At 37.2% G+C, this 25,086-nt stretch overlaps 1 protein-coding gene across 9 annotated transcripts in view; it reads right to left on the bottom strand.

The window, feature by feature from the left end:
* GRIA4 (glutamate ionotropic receptor AMPA type subunit 4) overlaps window positions 1–25,086 on the bottom strand; it is a 386,269-nt gene that overhangs the window by 8,612 nt on the left and 352,571 nt on the right. For 3 of the 9 annotated variants that reach the window (XM_004453286.3, XM_071212309.1, XM_058289452.2), the window contains exon 15: window positions 1,147–1,261. In XM_004453286.3, coding sequence (XP_004453343.1) covers window positions 1,147–1,261 — 115 coding nt within the window. Of the gene's footprint in view, window positions 1–1,146; window positions 1,262–6,938; window positions 7,054–17,149; window positions 17,178–17,612; window positions 19,495–25,086 lie in introns of those variants that run through there. The other 6 variants (XM_004453287.3, XM_071212310.1, XM_058289454.2 and 3 more) reach the window with 4 other exon arrangements.

Genomic DNA, 25,086 nt, shown 5'->3' with positions numbered 1-25,086 from the left:
CCTTATGTTTTGAGCAAAAGGTGACCGAAACACTTAAATCATTTAGTTGGAGAGTTTAATTTAAGAAGGTACCATATATTCTGTTCACTTAGCTATGACATCACTGTCTGGGCCAAAAAACGTAGGGCAAGGACATGACTCACCAAGTATTTGGGCTTCTCCTACTTTAAGTATTTGTGATGACTGCGTTATCTGGACCAAGGTCATTTCATTCCATTCTGGAATGAGTGGTTCAATGGAAGAAATGATTAAAATATAGGGATAAACCCTGAAAAAGGCTGATTAATCAAGCTTTGTCTCCTTCTTAAACTAATTGATACCCTCTTATTTAAAACAATCATGTGTTGGTCTTAAGTAATCAATCGTTTTTTTCTGTCTTGAAAAAGATACAGATAAAATAAGACAGGAGACCAAGAATCCTCAGTTATTTTCAGGCATTGTTGTTATGGTCTATTAATTTGCATGTTTAAATTCACTGTTAATCTTGTTACTTTTTTTTTCCCTTTAGAATAAAAATATAATTGATTTTAACAATACTTTCATTTGTACTCAACAGGATCAGGCCTATAGGCTCCTGAATTGTTCTAAAAAGAATTCATGAATCAGAGATTTTAGAACCTGAGGATATTATTCATAAACATTGATTTGTTAAATACTTTTGATTGGGAAAAAGGTTCACTGTCTTTATCTGCCAGCACAGAAATTTAATAGGGCCTCCTTAATTTGGAAATATGATGACAAAAGCCTGAATATCTGTATGAACACTTATTTAACTTTTAAAGTCTTTTTTTGCTGAATGGCTTCTGATCCATTTCCCATTTCCTGTTCTCTGAATACACTGGTTCTTGAAATAATAGATTTTATGGTCTGTGCCCCCAAACGAGCAAAAACCCAACCAAAAAGCACAGTGGTACATAAGTCTGAGAATAATAGAAGGAATTTTAGTTTGGCTTTTTTGCGGTTAAGTTTATTTAAAAGCATTAATATTGGGAGCAGTTTTGCAATTTCCAGAAAAGACCATCCCTGCAGCCGAAAGCTATGACGTTAGCTTTTACTTTAGGCAGAGGCTGTGTCTGTGTGCTTTGGACAACCGCTCCCTTTACTGCTTGGTGAACACAAGAGGAGGCCCGAGCTGCAGACACTGACCTTGCTTCCAGAGTCCTTGGGTCCACATTCACCTTTATCGTACCACCATTTGTTTTTCAGCTTGTCTAAGACGCCTGCCTCACTGAGTTTCAAAACGGCAAGGTTTACAGGAGTTCTTCACGTGGAAAATAACATAAATAACATTATATATGTTATTTTATGTTATTCAAGTAAAACTACATTAGAATCGCATGGCAAAGTGACAGAGCAGAGGCCACAGTAGGTGCTATGTCTTGTACTATAGGCCCAGGTTTAGAAACAGACATCAAACTGGGGCCTGCTCCATCGCTTTAGGTAACAGGCACATACTGCTAGGGAGGATTTTTAAAGAAGATGTATGCAATTACTGTGAATCCAAAACTATTGGCCTGGGTGGGTTCTCTAACATTTGCAAGTTTTCCAACATAAATAGAGCCATTCAAGATCCAGAAGCTCTGTTTTTTCTTTCAAAATTAATGCACGTGGCTGCAGGAGGGCAGACAGACATGTGGTGGCTCAAGAGGACCGATTTCATTTCTTGCATGCTTCGCAACCAGCGAGTGGCATCTTACTTTATGCTTTAGAAGCATGCCTACAGTATCCGTGGTGAAAGCGACCCCTCACCCATTCTCATCCAGTCCTAAACAGAAGAGGGGGATTCCGGTGTTGGGGACAAACGGCCCCCTCATACAAAGGAAGAGCATTATACGACAAATAGGTAAATTCTTATCTCCAAGTATGAGCCCATGATATTTTTGTTCTGGATGGCAGTATTAACAGAAACAAAAAATCTTCTGGAGATTTCCAAGGCTGCCACAAGCAATTTGTCTGGCCATATCTCCTAATGCCTCCTTTCTCCTAGGAAACGTTAAGTGCATTTGAAGAACACAGCATACACTGATTTAGTTTCTAGGGGATTAATTCCATGAACCTATCTACACAAGGAGGCAATGCAGTAGTACCAATGATGATGATGATTATAGCTAACACTGAGCACTTACTATGTGCCAGGCACTGCTATAAGCGTTCTACATGTTTAATTGCTATCATCACCCACATTTTACAGGCAAGGAAAACAAGGCAGGGAGAGAATATTTAACTCTTCAAGAGTCACACAGCCAGGAAGTAGCCACGTCAGGATTTGTAGCGGTCTGATGTCACAGCGCATGCTGGTAGGAACACAAACAACAGAAACACAGGGAATGGGGTTTCTCACTGAGTTTTCTGTTTAACAGTTAAACCCAAATCCATTTTTTCCCTTGTACCTCTGGTTCTGGGAAAAAAGCTCCTAATAGATGTTTTCCCTTTTGTCTTTCTGGTTTCTGAATACGATTTATGTATCCATGCTATACAATCTTGCTATGGCTTAGGTTCATTGCTCCATTTAAAAAATAACAGATGTTTACCATGATTCTAGAGTAGAGCTTCTTGACCTTTTCTGTTCCACGGACCCCTCTGCCAGTCAGGTGAAAACCACAGATCCCTTACTAAATCAGCACTATTCTGTGTATTACATAGATCACGCCTGTACCAACACGTCCCCACAAGAACAATGTTTGTTTGAATTTTAATTCAAGTTCACGTATCCCTAGTTAAGAACCCCTGTTCGAGGGTATTTGTTTAAATTACTTTTTGGATTAAAATTTGACAAGAGCATGACTTAACGCTTTCTATTAAAAGCTGAGTTTGGGGGTGGAGTGGGATGAGGATTCTGGTTAATTCAGATACTAGGTGAATTTTGCTCCAGTTAATCCAGGTTCTCCCCCAGGGCCCAACATTTATCAACAGATTGTCACCAAACCACACCCGCGGGTGAACTATGAACTCCCTGAGAGCAGGGGCCACAGCTCATGCATCTTTGTAAAACAGAGCTTTTCAGAGTATCTGACTCAAAGGAGGGGCTTTCTAAAATTGCTAAATTTAAATTATTTTGCATGCAGAACAAGCTTCTTCATTAAACCAATACTAGGGAAGTTTCAGGTCCCCAGGCTAGCTCCCAAGGTCTTTGAACACGGGCTTGTGAACTGGATCGCCAATAGTGGGCTCCTTGAATGGGGTGGGGTGACAGGAGGGGGACTTGGAGCTGCACAGAGGAGGAACATGGAAGAGGACAGTTTCCTTCCTTCCAAGAAGCAAAACTGTACAATAGATAGCCTGGCCCTGGCTTCCCGCTCTCCCCTTCCTAGCCGCCACCCTACTCCTCTCTTTGTACCTTCTGCTAGCCACTGCTGTTGCCCGGTTTTAGGGGTTAAGATTAGACTGGCATTTTAAATAGAAGATATTTATTATTAATCAATCTAAACTTTCAGCTGGTGGAGCAGGGAATTGATTCCTGTGAGATTCCTTCTTCAAGGGTCACCTTCCTTCCATGGTTTCTGTTAAGCACTTTTTTTCCTACTCAGGAATGCACATTCTGTGTAGTAATTCCAGGCTTTATTCCTGCACTGGTTTAATGGCTGTGGTGAAGGGGGGTAAGAGGCCACTTGTTAAGTCTAACATACTTTTAAACCAGGAATGGATTGTTTCTTCAAAGAGCCAAATTAAAAACCAGGAATTGTGTGACCAAATATAATTCCTAGAGAATTATGTTATTTGATATATAAAATGATTTTATGTAAATATCCACATCCATGAATGTACATGTTTTTATATGCATAGAAAAAGAACAAAGTATAAAATACAAAGAAAAAAATCAATAATTTGTAGATATTATTAGCTTAATGGAGTTATGCTATTTTTCAATTAGAACCAGGATTCAACAACTTACTTAAAAACTGGTGTAAAATTCTGGATATGCTTTGTGCTCAAACTAAACACTATTAATTAAAGGGGAAAATGAGTTTTAGACATAAACTGATTAGTCACCAGTTAGTACGTTTCTGCTGTTTTAGTCTCAAGAATAAGTATGAATTTCTGATGACCTTAAAAGAAACCCACCTCTCACTAAGATTAACACTAGTGAAGGGGAAGTTTTCAAGTAAAGATGAATTTGTCCCCCCACATCCTGCCTTTCTGTTTTAATTTACTTCATTTGAGACTTTTTCTGGTCTCTTGTTAAATGTTTACGCCTTCTTGGAAGCAACGGGGCTGAGTCAGAACCTTCCGGCCTGGGCAGGACGGGCCCTCAGGTGGGCAGTGCTACCTGTTGGGCAGCCGAGGGGGGATTGGCTTCAGCAGCTGGTTATGCTGAGGCCGGGCTCCTGGAGGGAGAGGGCAGTGGCAGTGGTATTTCTCCTTCTGTCCCCGCAGGAACACAGCACTCTGTCCAGGTAAAGCAGTTTAGTCATCTGCTGCAGAGAGGTTGGGTGTCCCCCGCTGCACCCTGCCAATGACGGGGACATCGTGTCTCGTCAAGAGCCTTTTCAGGGGTACTAGAGGCTGTGCCCCCCGCCCCCCCGGCCCTTTGTCAGCTGAATCACTATCAGGAAAGTTAGTGTTCTCTTACCAAGGTTCAGTATTGGAAAATCAGAGAACACAGGATTTCAGCCTGCCTGTGCCGAGGTGTATGAACGTACTATTCTTTTTTCCCCTACGGAATTTGCAGAGTTTGTCTCTTCTGCTCTGACTTTGCCCTCAGCTTTAGAGGCCACTGAGTTCTTCCAGTTAGTGCCTTTTCTCCTTATTTTACCTTTCTTGAGGAAGATCAGGCCAAATGGGAGGGGAGAGAGAAGTTTAAAAAGAAAATCAGTTACTAACACAGGTGAAAACAATATTGTTAGGAAGTGAAAAACAAATCAAGGAAAAAAGTAGCAGCTGCTTCCTGGTAGTTTACCTTGTCGGGACAATTAAAATAGCAACTTTTCTTAAAATTCCAAGTTAGGCATTACTAACATTTAGATTGTATAGATTGTACAGTAACAATCTATTCTTTTGGTCCTATTAATATAAAGTCTACTAGGAATTTTTTTTTTTTTTTTAATGTGAAACCAAAATTTCTGAGGGAAAATTGAACATATTGCAATTTCACTTTGGGATACATTCTTGTTAATTTTGATAACATTTTATAAATTACTTAAGATTTGAAATAATGGAGAGTATCATTTTGTTGTTCATGTTCGGTGAAATTAAAGTACTTTTTACCTGTAAGAATAATCAGTTTCATTTCTTTTGAAAACCACCAGGTAGATTCACATTTATCACCAGGATAGATTCATAACAGATATTGACTGTCCAATATGTACCAGTCAGTGTGTTGGATGGATGTAAGCAGCTTAAAATCTGAGATGTCTAATCCCTCATTTAAATAAATTAAAATGATTTTTGAGTTACAAAGGTTTTTTTCAACATGTGTACCTTATTTTCTCTGGAAAGTCTTTAATGAAAACTGAAATAGGATTTCATTGTTGATTTTTATGGAAAATTTAACCTGGAAAACAGTGTTATTTCTTTTACTATGATGAAAAAATAACACATTACAACCGATTTTTTTCTAATGGAATAGAATATCTCTGTTTTCATTTTCTCTGGTGCTATTACAGAACTTCTTACATTTCTCATTTGCATGGAGGAAATACTAGATTATTAGTATAAACTTGAATAATTGTCTTTGCATAAGTACACATATTTATTTATATGTTTATGGAAACTACCAGTAAATCCTAGGAAAGCCAAGGCTCCAAAATATGGAAAGAGTTACTATTCCCTAAGAAACCCCCTGGAGGGCGCCTGGGAATGGCCCCAGAGGAAGCTGCAGTCTTCTCTCTGCCCTTCCTCTCTGGACTCGGCTCTTCCTCAGGACCTGGAGATGGACGGCTGGGGGTTGGACCCCCACAGCTCTGTCATCTCCTCCTCTTTCTCGCCTCTCTTTCTGGGCAGGAAATTCCCTGGGCAATGCTGCTTCTTCCTGCCGGAGCAGGGCTGGCCAGGAGCTGGGGTACACAGGTGGTTGCAGGCGTTGAAGGGAAGGCCTTGAGAGCTGTGGGCTGGGGGGCTGGGAGGGCACGTCAGCCCGCCCAGAGATGACCAGAAGCAGGACAGCTTGTTTGGGGCAATTCTCTCGATTAAAAGACAAACAAACAAGAGTTTTCATTATTATTGTATACCAATTGAAGTTTTCCATCTGCGGATTGTTTTAGTGGAGACTCTAAACACTGCTACATCATGCAGCAGGGTTCTTGGAATATTGTTTTAATAATTTTCTGTTAGTTATAAACGTTCTTCTCTTATTTAGCCACTGCTTAGAGATAATAACAAAAAACAATAAAACCTGGTTATTTCCTGAAGCTGGAAATCTGACATAGATGAAGTGAAGACCAAGCTGAATTGAGCTAGTTTTTGTAGCCTGCTTTGTTTAAGGATGGCCAGAAAATGCTTTGTTCACCTACTGTCTCTGATTTGCTATTTAACTTGAATGGAAGCCTGAGCATCTTAGGAGAAAGGCCTTCCTGGTCTAGGCGGAGCCAGGCGATTGCCATGTAGCACACCTGGTAGAAGCTCTGGCCCTGCAATGGCAAAGAAAACCAGACAGACTTACCCTCTCTGGTCTCTTCTCTCTTCACTAAATTGCTCTTTCAAAAAGTTGTGTCCTTTCCTGTTTTCCAAGACCAAGGTTCACAGGACTCTAATGTCTGCTCCACAGCCTCCTCAAAGCCAGAAAATTTCAGTGAACATTTCAATTAAGTCTGTTTGTAGGCCCCCCCAATTTATAACAGTTGCAAATATTTTTGCTTTGACAGTAATTGCATACTTAAGTTTGGGAAGGAACTTGACTAGCAATTCAGGTGATATTACTATGTGCAAACCATACGTCTCCCAGCAGATGCACTTATTACTTTACATACTGTTTACCCGCTTTTGGTGACATTGAGGCTAACCTTGGAGTCACCTCCCCCGCTGCCACATTCTCCTTTGTCGTACCACCATTTGTTTTTCAATTTGTCCAAGAGGCCTTGTTCATTCAGTTTTAAAACTGCGAGGTTAACAGCATTTCTTGAAACGATAAAACATATTTTGTAAGAAACTGCACAGCTGTTAAGATGTTAGAAGGAATGAGGACTTAAGCTCTTTTATAAGCTTCTCCCAGACGCTAAATAAACCTCTCATTTGTCATCCTGCAGCCCCTTCCACCAGAATCCAAACCAAAGGCAACTGCAACTGATTTCAAATGGATTAAACCTGCAGTAATTGGGTCACAGTTTATCAAACAGCTAATCCCATTAACCAATTACATGGGTTTTTTTGTTTTTTTTTCAACATTTCTATACATGAATACTTGAATTTACTAAGAAGTGAGAAAGAATTGTCTTGAATTCCTTTGCCTCTAAGAATGTCAAAATTCAAAAGAGGCTAGCATGAAAATTTATTCACAGGAGGAAAAAGAAAATGACATGAACAAACCAGCAAAACCAGTCACTAATTTTTGTGTCCTGATTTCCTGACAACAAAGAGACTGGTTAATTATATTATTCTTTCTTTTATTATTTGTGCTTGTTTAATTGCTTTCGGAATCAGGATTTCTGGATTTGGTACAGTTTCATGGGGTGGAAGTCATGAGATAGTCAAGAGACAAGTAGCAGCATCTCTTCAGGATAAAGTTTTTATACTTGAATTTTGTGTTGCTTCCTAAAGGCATTCTGTGCTATTTAGAACCTAGGATGACTGTGTAAATTAAGCAATGAAACCCCAGGAAATCATGCTGCATGTGAATATAGACTTTGCAAACACACACTCTAGATTAGATTTTCTCCATGTTTATCTCTGTTGGCAGCTGGGGTAACAGATTCTAGTTATTCTCTAAAAAGTGTCATGGGCTTCTGTCTCCAATGTATTTGGTTTCTTTCCTGCTTCCAAGTTATAGTTTTTGAGTGACCTATTAACTATTTCAAGTGGTTTTCCCAGTATTTAATACACTCTCTGTTAAATCTAGGGAGTGGTTTACATACTGAGATAATTTGGGCACAGCTTGTTCTATACTATTTGATAAATGTAGAATTTGTGATCATTTACTGTCAAATGTATTCTAGATAAAAGAAAACAGCCATGATAATTAATAGCATTTGAACTTGGATTTGCAAGTGAAATGTCATTTTGCCAACTAATAAAAGGCGTTGAATATTTTATCACTAATTATTAGCCCATTAAAGTGTTTACTCTCTTAAAATGTATTTGGACTATTTCAGGTAAGAGATATGCATTTCCAGTGATGTGATGGTCTGATTTGCCTAGAGGGTAAGCACTTCCCACGAATAAACCACACACTTTAAAGAGTATTAACTCTTTTAAAGAGTTAGAGTGCCATTTATTAAATGCTAATAACTGGCTGTTCTCACATTGCCAGGCAAGTGCCAGATTAGTGACTTGAAAAAATTAGCTTAACAACACCAGCTTGTCAGTTTAATCACCGAAAAGGACAGGATAAAATGTAGGAATAAATGTAAATTCAGTGCAGAGAAATCTACTAAAAAATTCTGTTTGGGAGGAAAGGAATTATTTAATTTATTATGTGTACCCAAGAAGCTAAGTAAATTTATCTTTCAATGATTTTAAAATAACTGCTAAAATTTTATATTTGGGGAAAATTATTTTTATAATCAATTTTATTTTAGCCTTAAATATTCATATAGTGGAATCCCAATTTTCCCCCTACTTTTTGTTTTTTAGTTTTCTTTTTTCGTTTTGTTTTTTGAAAAATTTTTACTCTTTTATTTTTCAATTATTTTATGTATTAGTTTCAACCATTCCTTTAAAAAAAAAACTGAAGCCATTCCATGAGAGGGTTATTTAACAGGGTTATTAGCCATCTCCAAAGACAGTTTCACAGCACAATAGAAAACGAAAGAAAGCAAAATAAAGAAATGGATAAGGAAAAAAAGCTTTATGTTGAGAAAATTGTTTGGAATAAAGCTTTCTAAAAACCGTTCTAAGACATTGTCTTTCTAATACCATCTAATAGGCCATGTAAAAACAGTTTAGTTTCACACTGCTCTATGTATATATGTATATATATATTTGGATAATATTTTCCACTTGACCAACAAATAAGTCACTGCCCAGTTCACAATTAATCCTGATGCAGCCCTTCTGGAAACATGAGGTCCTTTGACAAAGTCCACATAATTCTGTCTTATATGAAATCTACATTTCTTAAATGACGCACAGTGGAAGGCACTACTTTGTAATTAATATTTGGAAATAATCTGTAGCATTTCAAGATTTCTTTACACATTAAAAATGCCTGCTATTTTCTACATTGGTCTGACTAAAAATGGAATTTCCTAATATAGTAAGTATGTAGGGCTAGTTCTTCTTGGATTGCTATTTACACTGGTCATAAACCACACATGTAAGAACCAACTGGACATCTGTTATATTTTATGTAATGCATTACTTTTACATGTTAATTATAAGAATAATCAAATGACTTTTAAATATATATAGTTATTTTTACTCATTTTACTAGACTGGGTTAAAAAGTATTTTTTCTGTAGACAAAACAATAAAGGTATCATGAAGGAGGAATTGTAAATAAGGCAAAGGAAACCAAAAGGAGTCAGTTAAACGAGGGGCATAGAAAGCAGGGCCTCCCTGTGGCACACTTTACTATTGCTTTGGAATCCTTTCATATATTTCAGAAACAGATTTCAAAATCAATGCCAGAAATTCCTATGTATGTATGTGTTTAACTCTTGCCCAGATGAAGCACAAGAGAAACTATAATAGTGATCTGTCAATAAGAGATAAAAGAAGAATAACGTTGTGGACTAATTCTTACATAAATGACTCCTTTTTATTGCATTTAAATGCAGCTTTTACAGAATTAATTAAATTGAAATGGATTGTTTTCCATTAAAAAATGGAAGGAGAGGAAGAACAAGTGGCTACATTCTCTCTGGATGTGTAAACCATATCTGAGAATGCAGGTGTGCTGACAAAGACCTTTGGAACGGTGAACGGAAATCTGCCTTTGCGATTCTTTAGGGGCAGTTGAGGTAAGAAAAACCCTTCTCCAAGTAACTTTTTTTCAAGTGGTGAGAGGGTGGGGAGTTTGACTCAGGGTTGGAAAGAAAATGCTCGCTCACCTGGTCAACTTCTGGGACCCCTGGAAAACTCCCAAAGGTTTTTATCCCTGGAATTTCCTTCCTGGAACTGGAGATTATGAAAATCCATACCTCATTACCCTAGCACTGGCAACCCAATTTTGTTAATGAGATTCCCATAAAACAAATGCTTTAAAAGGTGAAAAACCTACCTGAACTTTTTCTGTTTATTAATTTTGGGTAAATTAATCTAATGCAAAGTAAGATTTCTTCTAAAAAGCATGCTTAATCCAAAGTAAGATATTTTTCTCTTATCCTCTACCCTTCCATAAATGATACCATTAAATTCTATAGATTTGAATGTGCTTTATACTCATTCCATGCCTTAAGTCATTATATTGACTTCTGGACCATACTTCTTACAGTGTCTTTTTTATCAGTGAGGTATTAAAGTTTACATCTGTTAAAATGCCTACCTAAGGGAAGAAGGCATACTTAAAAAGTTCAACTTCAGTAGAGTATTTTTATGATTCCCTGGATTTGTGAATATTATTATGAAAGACTGATGATACAAACCCACGCATTTAGCTGTCTTCTGCATACAGGATATTCAAGGCACACATAGTTTGTAGAATAAATAATTTGCATATTATCTTTAGTCTGGTTAATACAATTTCAATTCCTTTTCACTTAATTGGATGAACACTTTATTGTTGGCTATGATGTCAATAGTGTATGGCCCTAATGCTGTTTGTCTAAACTCCTGGGCCTGTGTGTGTGATGGTGCTAGTGGTTTGTTATCCTTAAAAGAAATGATCCATTAATTGGACACACTAGAAAAGTCTCAAGTTTTAGGCCTGAGCTCTCTTCATTAGAGTTCTTTCTTCATTAGACCATACTATGCTACTCATAAAATTTAAATGCCAGATGTTAAAATGTCTAGAATATTTTTCTAAATGATGGTCGGAATTTTCTTCTTAGCACCCAATAAAATCTAATTTAAAAAACGCTAAAATTGTATGAATCAACAGGAGATATTGTAAAGAAATAAAACTATCCTCTTTAAGATGGGCAAAGCAGGTAATTTATGCAAGAAATATAAATCATATGAAATCATAAAAAAATACTCAACCTTCCTTGGAATTAAACCAGTGTGAATTAAAGTAATACAAATTCACATTTCACCATTCATATTGGCAAAAATAAAAGTAAAGAAAATGTTCAATATAGTCAAGAATTTAATAAGATGTGCATCCTCATACATTGTTGGTGGAGTTGAAAAATTGTAAAGAAACTAATTTGGCTTTATACAATAAAAGTTTTAAAGCAATTCTTATACCCTGACCCAATAATTTCACTTTAAAGGAATCAATTCTAAAGAATTAATCAAAGATGTTGGCAAAATACCATGATAAATTTCATAGTATAGTCATATAGCAAAATACTGAAAGCAATCTACACGTCCAACAGAAGGGGAGAATTAGATTTTGGTCCACACCAGTGGTTCTCAAGCCTCAATGACTATCACAACCACTTATTACACAAACAGGCTCAGGCCTAATCTTGCTGTATAAGATTCTTCTGGGTTGGGGGCAGTGTATCTGCATATTTTATAAGTCTGCAGAGAGATGACAATATTGATAAGCACTGGTGAAGCATATCACTGAATGATTTACATTTTTAATGACAAGGGAAACTAGTTAAAGTACACTGGTAAGTGGAAAAAAAGAATTTTTTTTATCCTTTATGATCTCAGTTTAGGGAAAAAGTGTAGTCAATATTAATGGAAAACTATTGGAAGGGATTACAATATGACTGGACAGATTGATTTTGACTGGTTTAGACTGCATTTTGTTTTCTACACTTTGCCACCCACTCAGAACTTTCTACAATGAGCAACAGTACTTTAAAAATTAGTTAAAAAAAAAAACAAACAAACCCTCTGAATTATTTCAGACTATCACGCCCAACAGAACTGTTTTATGCACACCAAAATATTCTATTTTGGATCAAATCAAATTTGAGAAATGTAGAATCTAGGAGTCACTCTTGAGGAGCTCAGAAAAACATTTACAGTTCCTGACTATGTGGTGTGCTTGGTTCCCTTGCTTTTGTGCTTGTGGTCATAGACCAGAAGAGACGCCTTGTATTTGGCTTCTGTAGAGGTTCTAACTTATTTGAGGGGAACAGGTCAGGGAGGGAAGCAGAATTAATGCTCTGTCCCAACAGAGAGGATCTGCAGAGCGTCAACAGAACTTTCACTGACGTAGGGAAGAAGACTTGCTGTTTCATAGGTATTTACATAACACAAAGTGAGCCTTTCCCTTAGACTGAATTAAAGGAAAGTGACTGTAAGAGCCTTGAATCCTGCTATGTGGGTCTTTAAATAATATTTTTATACTTCTCTTTTTAGAAAAAGAGATTCCATGGCAACTATCTTTGTTTCAAACAAATACTAGAGATCCTAAGAAAAAAGAGTATTTCAGTTCTTACAGGAATTTAAAAAAATACAATTTGCTTTTATCTCATCTCCCATCATACCACGTATTTGCTGTGTGTGTGTGTATATATATACCAGCATAAATTTTCCCAGAACAAGTATAATAAGAAAATAGTAATTTCCTGAAAAATGAACAATAACCAACTCTGAATAGACTGTGCATTCTAAGCTATTTAAATCCTAGCTGCACTGTCCAAATTGTCACAGGAGTTGCAAATTGTATGACATATACAAAGGCCTGTTCCTCATAACAAGGGTAGGCAGGGAGAAGCACACATCACATGGGATTTTACTTCTGTGGTCTGATGAATGATGTCCTCCCAAGTAAGGGCGGAGAAAGGAAGTTAGCAGAAGAACAGTATTTACAACAGACCACAGTGTTGCGTATAAGGTCATTTAACCAACTGAGGAAAATAACTGTAATATCCATCAGGAAAATATAAAAAGAAAAGAGAAATCAATAGGCTGTCAAATGATAAAGAATTAAGAGCTGCGTGAGCTTCAGGAAAGGCACTTGCCTTCACAGTTCTTACCAGCCATGAAGTCTGGGAAAGCGACCAGTTTTCAGCATTATCAATGCTCCACTAAGTTTCCCATTTAACTTGTAGCTGTTCTATTACTTTTCTTCCCAAATTTTTCCTTCCAGTAGACAAGCACAAGGATCTTTTTGCTTCAGTGGATTTGTGCACTCATTTCCAAAGGCAGAATTTGGTGTAAATTGCACTCTACATATATATGGGTTAGCTTTTAGAAAAAATATATATAGCATTCACTTTGTCTACTTATGCAATGACAAGAAAGATTTCCACAAAATGGCAGTACTGATCAATAAGTTAACATCAAATTTAGATGGAAGACATTTTTAAGTGTAAAGACAATTCCGACCCAGCATGACGTATAATAAGGAGCTTTTGAAAACCACTTTAATAGGAAGCATGTATTGTCTTTGTTTCAGACTTTGGATGAGATATACACAATTAAGTTACTGGAGGGATCTTTGAATTTCATACTCTAAATAAGTCTGGAAGAGCTGAACAAGTTAAGTAGATACTGGACTAGATTCCAAGAAGTGCCTCTGAATTGTACGTTCTTTGGTATCTGTGTGACTAATTGCCATGTGAGAACCATGTCTGAGGAATGTGATTCCTTATAGGAGCACTGGGAATTTTGTGAGTATCTCTCCTAGTAATTTAGTCAGGAACATTCGCTAGGTACTGTAATTAATGAAAATTTTAATTATATTTTTAATGTTGAGGGCTTTTTAGGTAATTCTTACAAGTATTTTATGCAATTTAGTTTCATGATTTTGTCAATTTTAGGTCACAGAGCAGAATTTTCTAATCTTTTTTGGATTACAGACTCCTTTAGTATTTGATGAAAGCTGTGGATACTTTCTTCACAAAAATGCCAAAACATACAAAACTGCATATTGGCATATAATTTCAGGACTCAGAGACCTTGGAAGGGTGATCCTGAAGGCAGATTTAAAGTATCTGTTCTAGATTCTAACTCTTTTAGATTCATTATTGAGTACATTCAAGGGTGTTTATTAAGGATAAGAGAATTAGAAACATTTCTCTCACTAAGGCGCCTCTGGGATTTTGATATAGAAAGAGGTTTTAAGGCTGTGGTTTGGCTGGCGGGTACTTTCTAGGAACTAGTCTCAATCTCTGGTCACTCTGGAAGCCCAGTGCGCAGTTTTTATTTATTTATTAAGACTGTGTTAAATGAAAGTCAACATAAACTGTCTAAAGATATTTTTAGTTACACTTACATAATATTGAGAAAATACCAATTATTCATATTAAATAATATAATTTTTATTTTATTTGGGGTAGCCTTGGGGTGCTGCTTAAAATTTTAGAGAGAGAATGCCTTCCCAAGCTATTCCCTTGTTGTTGTTGCCATCTGTGGTTAAGTCATATGAAAGGGGGCTTTGTTTCAGGATCAGACTACAGGCACTTAGAGGAAGTGCTTCAAATATTTCTGCATATCGTTCATTTTTCAAAGTTGTGATCTTTGTTATTCTAACGTCAAAACCACAAGAACCCATCACTGTCACGGTCACGGGCATGCGAGCTGCAGAGCAGGACAGAGGTCTGCCTTCTCGCTGACTGGACTCCACCTCTGTCCCTGACATTGGGTTCCCTACTCTAGACCCTGCTCCTTTCCAGAATTCTAAACCATGCCATGACCATGGATCACAGTTACTTCTTCCGGCCTTTGTTGACTACTAACATTTTTCATCAATTGCTTTAAAGACCAAGGATCCTAGAATCTTTAAGCCAAAGATAGTTGAGGGGCCATCTCCAACCTCACTTTACAACCGAGGTCTTGGGGGCGTGATCATAGTTAGGTGACTTGCCCACCAAAGCCCAGCTGGGATGCAGGTCTTCTGCTTTCTGGTCCAGTGCTCTTTCCCACTGCCGGACACACCCTTTGCTCCTGTCAGTGTCCCTTCCTGTGAGTGAACCTTCCCAGAGCAGCACCTCCATAAGGAGCTTTTCTGGAGAAGTTTGTCCTCATGCTTGGGAGGGATTAACACTGATTAAGCTTTGGAGGCTCCTTGACTCATACAGACTCATAAATATTACCTGTACTAGTAAATTGGCAACTTCTGTTCTCTCTGGCTAAATACTCCTTGAGTCAAGATATAACTTTAAAGGCAGGTGGTCTTGTCAACCAAACTACTTCCTAAATACCCAAGAAGTGCTGTAGATGATTTTCTTTGAAAAGCATCACCCAAACCCTCTATGATTATTTCGTTTGTCTAGGCAGTGATGATTTTCTCCCAAGTTTAAAATAAGAAAGATCTATCTTAGTACATACAAGGCTCCTGTCATTTAAGTCTAATGTCATCTTTTGGGATATGTCCTGTATCCCTAAGATCAGCATCATAAGGAAGCTCTAGTATAATAGATTAGAAAACATTACACAGAAGAAATCAAACTGCAAAAGCAAATAACAAAATAACAGGGCCCAACCACAAAAACTCAATCTATCTTTGAATCTTCGTTTTTCCTCCTTTCCTACACCCTATTATCCTTTCAAGAATTCTTTTTCTTGAAAGTGTCTCCCAAATTTATCTTTTCATTTCCATTACACTGGCATCATCTTAGTTGAAGCCTTCCCACCTGATAGGTGATCCACGGGCCTCCTAATCCGTTCCTGCAACCCAGAGTCAGAATACCCTGCCTTCTCTGCTTTTTATGGTGCTCTGCCTCTCAGCTATTCAGTGACTCATACATACCATTGAGGATACTATTCCTGTGTGAGACTCAAGGATTCTCAATCACTCCATTTACCTACACCCCTAAGGTATACTTTCAGACACTCTGGGTATAGCCAGGATAGTTTCCTTATAGTTTCCAAAAAGCTCTGTTGAGAAGTCATTCCAAACTCATGATGGACCTTCACTAGGATTTCCTTTCTTTTTCTCTTAACCTTCACAAATTCCTTATCATTTTCCAAGGATAATCACCCATCCCCTTATTCATTCAAGTAATATTTGTTTATTAACAAGTAAATCTGAACTTTCCCTCTAAGGTCCTTTCCAAGATACTCTAGATTCTATTTATCTCCTGCTTCTTTAAATTGTAACACCTATTATCTGGACCATTTGCATTTGCTTTGAGGCATACATTATTCTGTACTGCTATCTGCTATCTTTTCTCCCTTTTAGAGCACAACGACTGTATCTTATGGTATTTTTTAATAACATTTTCAGTTCCAAATTGCAGGGCAAGAAATTTAATAAGAATGCAATAACTATATGTAGAATTGACACCTGAATGAATTAACTTGAGGTGCAATGGTGCAAGCAGCACATCAAAAAGGAAAGAATAATTTACTACATTGTAAAAGGAAATACTCTGATCATAGAACTTAATGGATTTTGAAATTAGGTACCTGGTGTGAAGAGTATTTCAAAACAGAACAAAACAAAACAAGAGGCTTCAAACTGTCTATTAAATGTTGGCAAGAGAGACATACACATATTATTGACACTAGCTATCTTTATGAATATTGGAAAACAATTTGGTCCATTTTATAAACAAAATAATCTAGGAATATATTTTTCTAAGATCATAGATAGTCAGAAGGGTCCTTAATTCACTTTGAGTAGATGAAAAAGGGAAGAACACTAAATGATAAAATCAAATACAAGTTTATTGTGAATAACAAGGGGAATCTGATATTTCCAACTAAATTACAAGAAGAAAATCCAAAATAGTGGTATTTTTATAGCTGCAGTCTAATTTAAGTTTAGCAAATAAAACATGTCACCCTTAGAGAATTTCTAAAAGCCAATTGTATGGTTAGGCTCTATTTAGGTTTATTTTACTGTATATTAAATATGCCTATAACTTGCTAAATATGGCTAGTTAACCTTCATATACAAATACTTTAGCTTCCCATAATGTTCTTCAGAGTAAAAATCACACTATCAGTTCTTCTCTGCCATTAAAGGTTTCAGCTTTCTCAGCACTGGGCAAGCATTTGAATACTACTCTTAATACCTTAAAATGTGTGATATTGTTTCACCTACCCCAACTTTGTCTTGGATTTTGGTGCATCTGGGAAAATAGCATAAAAAGAAAAAGAAAGTTAAGGCTTTTTATAGAAATAGGGATTATATACACCTGAGTTAATGGGATCTTGAGCAGATTTTGTTTCAACTTGCCATTCAAGGTTCAGGACTATATAGGAAACTCATACCTAGGAGAGCAGGTAGGTTTTATGTTATTCTCTCAGAATGATTTGAGTTTCAAGATCCTATTAATAAGTCTTAAAGATTTTAAGTTTATGCAATTCTAAGTGAAGACAATAAGCTTTTTTTTTTTAAATCACAGTAGTATTTGAAATGGTATTTATTTTTATTAAAAAATTCAAATAGAATAAAATTACAAAAAGTTTAAATTTTCATAGTCTCACATTTGTTTCTATTTGTATTCATACTAGAATACATCACACTCTTTCAGGTTATTTGTTCCTTGTAAGAATTTTTCCCCTTTTTTCTTCTTTAACAGAGTCCTTCTTAAGATACATTTTGGGGGCTTCAAACAAATCTTTTAAAATACACCTATTAAATTGAATGCAATTAATATAAGCTCAATAGTTTTCATTCTACTGAGCAACAAACCAAAAATGGTGGTTTTATCTCAATTTTAGTTTGTTATCCCCAAAAACCAAGTCCCTACAGAACCGTAAACAATTTGTTCCCTGAATATTACCATGAGCTCTTTTATAAGCTATACACCAAAGCTGCCTGATGAAATTAATTTCCATAGAGAACAAAATCACACGCATAGAGTCCACATCCACTAAAATAACTTGTGACAATTTCCTTGTTTTAATATGATTGTTTAGGATAAGATTCCATATATCTGGTATCTTAAAAAAAAAAAAAAAGGAATAAATAATGTGACTCAACTCTATCCTGTACTTTTCACTAAAGGAATCAGTGATTGAGAAGATAGAAATTGGGTTTTCCCTGACTAATCTGATAAAATGCATCATCTACCAAAAGTGCTGTGCCTAGGCTTCTGGATTTGGTGACCACTGCAAAATTATTGTCTACATAAAAAGCAAAAATCAAATTTGGTTAAAACATCAAATTCTTATTCCATACATGTCCCTAATCACATGACTACTGCTCACAAGACAGTCCCTAACAAAATAGATCCTACTGAAATGGTTTTGCCTTAGTAAGACTCCCAAGAGTCTGGCTTGAAGTTGCTCTGAACAATGCATCTGTAGCAAAATGGTAGAACCCAGCCAACTGTATTTCTGAAAATATGATGACTTTATTTCCTGACAACAAGTTGCCTGAATACTCCTTCTTCTTGCACATTTCTTTTCCTGTTCTAAAATTTCCATCTAGCTGAGCCCTGTGAATCTCAGTAACCTGATCCTAGTGCTTTCTTAAACCCTAACTGGGTCCCTCAGGATCTAGCCTCCGTGGAGGGCACTGAAAACAAAGAAATACCGTGGAAGAGGGTCGGGGTGCTGACCCTTCACGCTCAGCACACAGCATCGTTCTTCTAATGCCTCAAAGTCTGGGTGATTTAAAACCCTCTGCCCTTAACTTCTGCCCCATAGAAGGACCAATTTGAAAGAGTTCCAAGGACAGGGATACTGAAGATTTCCACGGATAAGAAACAACTTAAAAGGTGAGAGGTTACAATTGGAAACCATAAACACAATATAAAAGAGGTCTGAGAAAAGAGTCTATAAGTTTGGAGAAATAAGGCTCATGGCAATATTTCCTCCTTTTTTCTATTGTCCTAACCATTGTTTGAATACAGTACCTTACAAATCTCATTATGTCTATACTACTCTAGACCGAAAGTCCATCCTAACTATATTTCAAAATATAAATTATTAAAATTAAATCAGCTGCCTCTTTTCATAAATTCAAAAAAATCTTAATAATGATTCATTTTGCATAGTAATACATTGGGTTTTAGTATTAATATTTTTGCAACCTCTTATGATGGTTTGATTGGCAGAGACTATTTATATTCCATATACATGGAAATGAACGGATAATTTTCTAAGGCTATTTAAGAGTCTAATCCTTAATGGAACACGGGTACTCATATTTAACAGTGATGGAAACATAAATGCATCTGCATATTATTGATATGAATTGTGTGAAGGTTTTTTCCCCCTGCTATTACATTTGTAAATGGATGTTCAAATAACTACAATGCAACAGGTGGTAACTGGTTGCCTAATGCTGGTGAGTTGAAAAATATAAACGTATAAAGAAAAGGGAATAAAAATAGGTGGGGGAGGGGTTTCCTTCAAATGGATGGAACCCATTCTTTTGAAAGAAAACTCCCCTCTTACCTTGGTCCTGCAGCTGGTTAGATCTCCTGTGTCCTCCTCCTAGGGGAGAAATACCCAAAGTTAAACAACAATAGAACATGGTCTTGTATTAAAGTCCAGTTCAGTTCCGGCCAACCCCTTTCTCAGGTCTCACAAGACACTACCAACTGTCTGATATCCTGGGGCTTTCACTGGATTTAAAGTCCATTTCAAGGGGTAAGCCAAAGGGGTATGACCATGAGCTTTATAAAGGAAAGAAAGACTCTGTCTGCTCTCCAGTCAGGCTCTTGTCAGCTGAAGCCTGGCTTGGAGCAGGGGAATTCATGGAAGGGCATGGTTTGGTAATTTGGGCCAGCTGAAGTCTATATGGGAGGGTGCATCTGGGGAGGCCCTCGAGTTCCTGCGGGAAAAGGAGGCACACTGAGGTGTTCTCAGCCCATTTCCCTGAGGTCTTTTGAGAGCAAAATGATCACACTACAAGCAATACCATGTTTGGAAGCAGTACTGAACGTGATATGAACGATACTATTAGAGAAATTAAAATATCTTAAGAGGTCATTAGATGGGTGGATTAAGGAAAACTCTTGGAGACAGATGTCAGAAACTATGGGCTTGTTTGATTTTTTCAAAACAGGGAATCACAGTTTGGATAAAGAAGGAGCTTTTTTTCTTAGTGTGTCTATGTCTAGCTATTAATACCAGGGTCTTTGGATGGAGAAAAACAAGGCAATTTACAGAAAGGTGCATGGGCTTGGGAATTAGACAGGAATGGACTACAATTCCAGCTATTTGACCTTGAGCTTCAGCAGTGTCATCTGTATAGATAAAGATATCGCCAGCCTCAAGGAGTTGCAGGGGTCAAGTCAGGAAATATATTCATATACATGTGCTTGGCACTTGTAGTTTTTAGGTTTTTATTTCCTTTTCAATTATACTGTCTCTGATATGGTCTTTTCTTATTTGTACTACTTTGTGTCTTTTGAGGCTACTCTCTCAATAACTGATCATAGCATCAGTTCTTAGTTACCCTTTGGCATAATTTTAGAGATGCTGATTGGCTCCCATAAAAAAATCAAATACCAGACAATTGATTGAATTCTGTGAGACATGAAGGAGAGTGGAGACCAAGAATGAGCCTGAACCCATACGAGATCATGTGCTATTGTTATTTAACTTTGGGTAACTTATTAAAATTCTTTATCAAGGAAAATGACATCAGATGAGAAAATGGATGTACTTTGGAACCTCAGCTTGTCACATTATATTCCAGAGACATCAAAATGCGAGATGTTGTAATCATTACTGTAATGGCCAAAATGAAAATGTCCAGGGGAAAAAAAAACACTACATGGCAGATGCTACAATATATAATACAATCTCGTCTTTATCTATGACTGTTACTATTGGCTTAGCATTAAATTCAGCCTATAAATTCCAACCATCCTAAAGTTATATGATGCAAACATGGCATAGCAAAACTCTTCCAGCTACAGAGACACAGATTTTCCCTAGAATTCCTCCTTGGAAACCTTAACTTCATTCATTATCTTCAGCAGTCCATCGCCTCAACCACTCGCCACCTCATCTCTCCATTCATTATTTTTAATGAATATTCTAAAAAAATTGGCATTTTTACATATCACCATTTTATCCACAAAACACAGTAAGTTTCAAATAACATATACAGAAATAGAGCACTTGCTTTATATTGAAACATATGAATTCGGAAATTGTAAATCTGTGCTTAAAATGGGAAAAGAATAAACTGTGTTTTTTGAAACACCTAATTCACCCATGGAAGTTATTTATATAACTGAGTTTTGAAGGAAATATCTCTATATTCAGAAGTGATCTGGGCATCTCCAGATTCTTCCACTATAGTTAGTCTGCCTGGATTGTATAAAACTACAGTGGCTGCGCGTCTTCATGCTTCAGGGCATAAACCGATTGCTATTTGTGATGAAGGGAAAAGTGAAAAAGAGAGTAAGTAGTTCTGAAGTCGCTGGGGTTATTATGGTGCCCTTAAGAATCACCTTCTCAAGTATTTCATATTGAAGCACCATGGGTTGCCACATTACTGGATTGATTGTTATATCTAGATAAGGAGGTATACAATTTGTTTTAAAAAAATTAAAGCAAGTCCTTCTACTTGCATGTGCCTCACTTTTGCTATTTTATTTCCCCCTTTATCTATTCCAATGTTTGGCAATGTACCTTGCCAAGTTTGATGTCAACCCATAATATCAAATGTCTGTATATATAGGTGTACAAGACATGTGTCTCTCTCTAGCTCTCTTGGTTTGTACAGAGAAACGCTTTCTTTAAACACCTTTCCATTTCACAATGGCAACAGACTATGAAAAAACCACCTTTACTAAAAAAGTGACTTATTTAGTTCCAAAACCAGACAAGCTTCTATTGAGGTTTTGGGAATGGATTTTTCCCCAATTGCATTAAGTGTCTATAACTTCAAGGAGGTATAAAAGAATTCTTTGGTTGTTTTGATAGAAATAATCCAGGGTCTAATACAATCTCACACTCTCAAAGTGGGGAGGGGCTGTAGATGTCACCCAACACCACCTCTTCTTTAGGAGATGGGAGGATCCCTTCTACTTCTACTTGGACAACTCTGATGGTGTGTGTAAAAGGTAATTTCCCCCCTTTGACTAGTTTCATTTCTTGGAAAATCATTCTTTGTGCTGACCCAAAATCTATCTCTGTAATTTCTTCAACTCAATAAAAATTTAACTAGTTTTAAATATAAATTTAACTTTATAGTTTCTTGGACTCTATATAGGTATTTTCAAAATGCCTTGAAATGATCAATGTTGCCAAAACTATAGCCTGGAAGACTCACAGAAAGTTTTCATGGGGTAAATGCATTTATACTAAAAAGTGCTTTTCTGTTCTTTTCCCATAAGAGCACTGGAGAGAGTCAGAAGAGAGTTCTAATCTCAGCTGTGGGCCTGTGGGCACGTCACTTAACATCTCTAATATACAGTTTCTTCCTGTATAATACAATAAGAAGACTGACTGTTAAAACATCAAGTGAAAAAATATATGTGGAGGTGAATGGAAAACAATAATGCTATGCTAGACTGTTAAAATTGCTTTGCTTAGGAAATAACACCATTCAGTAACTTTTAATGTTCTACATTAAGCCATATATAAACTCATCTTTTAAAAGTGAATAAACAGAGAACTTTATTTAAAGGGTATGTTAGGACTCTAGGTACCTGGGTTTCATTTTAAGTTTTCTTTTTCTCATGCTTTTTGTGTTTTGGGTTCCCTTTTTCATGATCAACGTCCTGGCAACATAGAGCAGCTATCCTTGCTGATTGAGTTTATGACGGTTTGTATGGTCCTATTGCAGGTATCTGGAAAGAGGAGAGACTCAGTGCTGGGAGTTCATGAGACTTGGGTGCTAACAGGACCCCTTCAAGAAGGATGTTCAGCTCGAAGTAGGAAACAACTAGAATTATGTAATGGCAGAGGCCCTACGGGTAGCCCTTGATCATTTTTATTCACTCTTCAGCGTAGTGAGGCACCAGTGAAGGGGGGACTGCTCACTGAATCTTTACTTGGAAAGTGAGAAGCTGTTTGTGTCAGTTTTGTTTGGCTGATTCTAATTTAACTCTTATTTTGACTTGCAAATATTCAGCATTTTGCACCAACAGATTGAATTATTAAAATTTCTGTAAAAACTTATCTGTGGGTCAATGTCTTTGTGGAGTATCTCAGAATCAACATGAAAAAGAGCAGTAAATAAAGCTTAGTTTATTTTGATAGGATGTGATGTGACATTGTGTGGTCAGTGGTATTAAAATGATATGCCTAATAGATTTTTCCCACTTTTGAAGTATGCTGGACACTTTGAAAGGCAGAATTCATGTGAGGGGTTTTTGTGCCCTTGATTTTTCTCTACTGTTGAGTTGTGTGGTATTAAAGGAGCATATTGAAATGATTTCACAATTTTTTTGAAAGGGTATTTGATTCTGTGGTTGACTCCTAACAATGATTTTTAGATTTTCTGAAAGTGTGGAACCTGTCCATTTAAAGTAAACCATTTTTAATCATGAAAAAGACTTTTCTGTTATTAAGGAATTTAAACAATGTGTTCCCAGTATTTCTAATTCCTATGAATATAATCATTGTTTGCAAAAAATTATCTATCAATATAATGCTTGCTTCTGAGAAGGCTGAGGGCCAGGGCTAAGTGTTTTGCAAAGTCAAATGGTGATTTTCTACTCAGGTGTTGCCAGAGGACATAATACCATATGATTGTGGCCAAGGGATTTCAAATGCATTTATTTCATTCTGAAAACAAGAGCTATGGAAATGATGTTTTAGAAGGGAAAAAAATCCATAAAAACAAATGAGCTATAGCTACTTATTCCTAGTCAAATTAGAATAGAATGTAATTCTAAACCAGGGTGCTTACTCTTTTCCAGCTCATTTCAAAGGACTGCCAAACAATGTCTTCCTTTCCTTAAACATGAATCGTAGCCAACCCCTCACCTTGGCTATATTTCCTTTAGAAAATATAAAAGGAAGCTAAAATATCTAAAGTTGTGGATGAGTGATTTTCCATATGCTAAACTAGCAGGAACAAATGGGTACATTTTCATTTTATGGAAAACTGTTATTTATTTATGATGTACTAAGTACATCATTAATATAAAATTGCATCAAAGCAGCATCATGTAGAATTCTGTATTTAAGAATAGATTACATCATCCACAATAAAGTAAGTTTTCCGGGATTTAATTACAGGTACTTTAGATTTTTATGGTAAACGTGATGACCATTATTCCCTCCAAATCACTGTGTGTATCTCTACTACCCTTTACCAGACTCTCTACTCCTACCTCCACACTCTTAGCTAAAGAGGGCCTGGAACGGTAAGGGGCAGAAAAATTTTACAGCCTTGTTATGATACTCCCTTCTTGACCTGCAGAACTATTCGCTGTGTGAAAGTTAAGGCCTCTCCAAGAACTTTTAATGGTTCCTCCCTGCCACGGCCTGTTGTCAGGTAGCCCAGCTGGTGATCTTTCTGGTATTTTTTTTTCAGGAAGGTACGGTGGGAGACTTGAATTCAATACCAGTGACATACAAAATACAAAAGGACTGTCCCCTGGCTTTATTCTGAAGATAAACAGCCACTCCCAAACTAAATCCATGCAGCTTTCTAAGTGTGAACCTCAAGAGCATTTACTGTCTATAGAAATCATGGTTCTATAACTTGAGGTCATACAGGGAAGAGAATTAATCTGACAGTTTCTTTAATAATTGGATATAGACAGAGCCAAAGAACAGCTAGGGTCAGAAACTGCATCGTGAGCAGCAGGAACCAACCTCTCTTGCGGCCTAGAGAATGCTAAAAAGGAGGAGTACGAGGAAATGGAGGCCATTTCAGTGGGAAGGACGGCACCGACGCCTGCTAGGTGACATCGACTTTGGGCGCCTTAGGGGCCAGGAGGCCTGCCCTGTGCACACCCACCGCTCACATCCGTGAGCGCTCTGCGTGGGGCCGGCCGCGCCGTCCTGGGGACAGGGTGGAGTGGCCGCAGCGCCCCTTGGAGCCGGGAGCTTAGGCCTCTGGGGCCCGCAGGCTCTGTCGGCTCGAGCCTGCCGGTCGGTGCTGGGCACCGA

This window comes from Dasypus novemcinctus, chromosome 27 (assembly GCF_030445035.2).
Source record: "Dasypus novemcinctus isolate mDasNov1 chromosome 27, mDasNov1.1.hap2, whole genome shotgun sequence".
NCBI classification, from domain to species: domain Eukaryota; kingdom Metazoa; phylum Chordata; class Mammalia; order Cingulata; family Dasypodidae; genus Dasypus; species Dasypus novemcinctus.
This window is presented reverse-complemented; position numbering and strand designations above follow the sequence as displayed.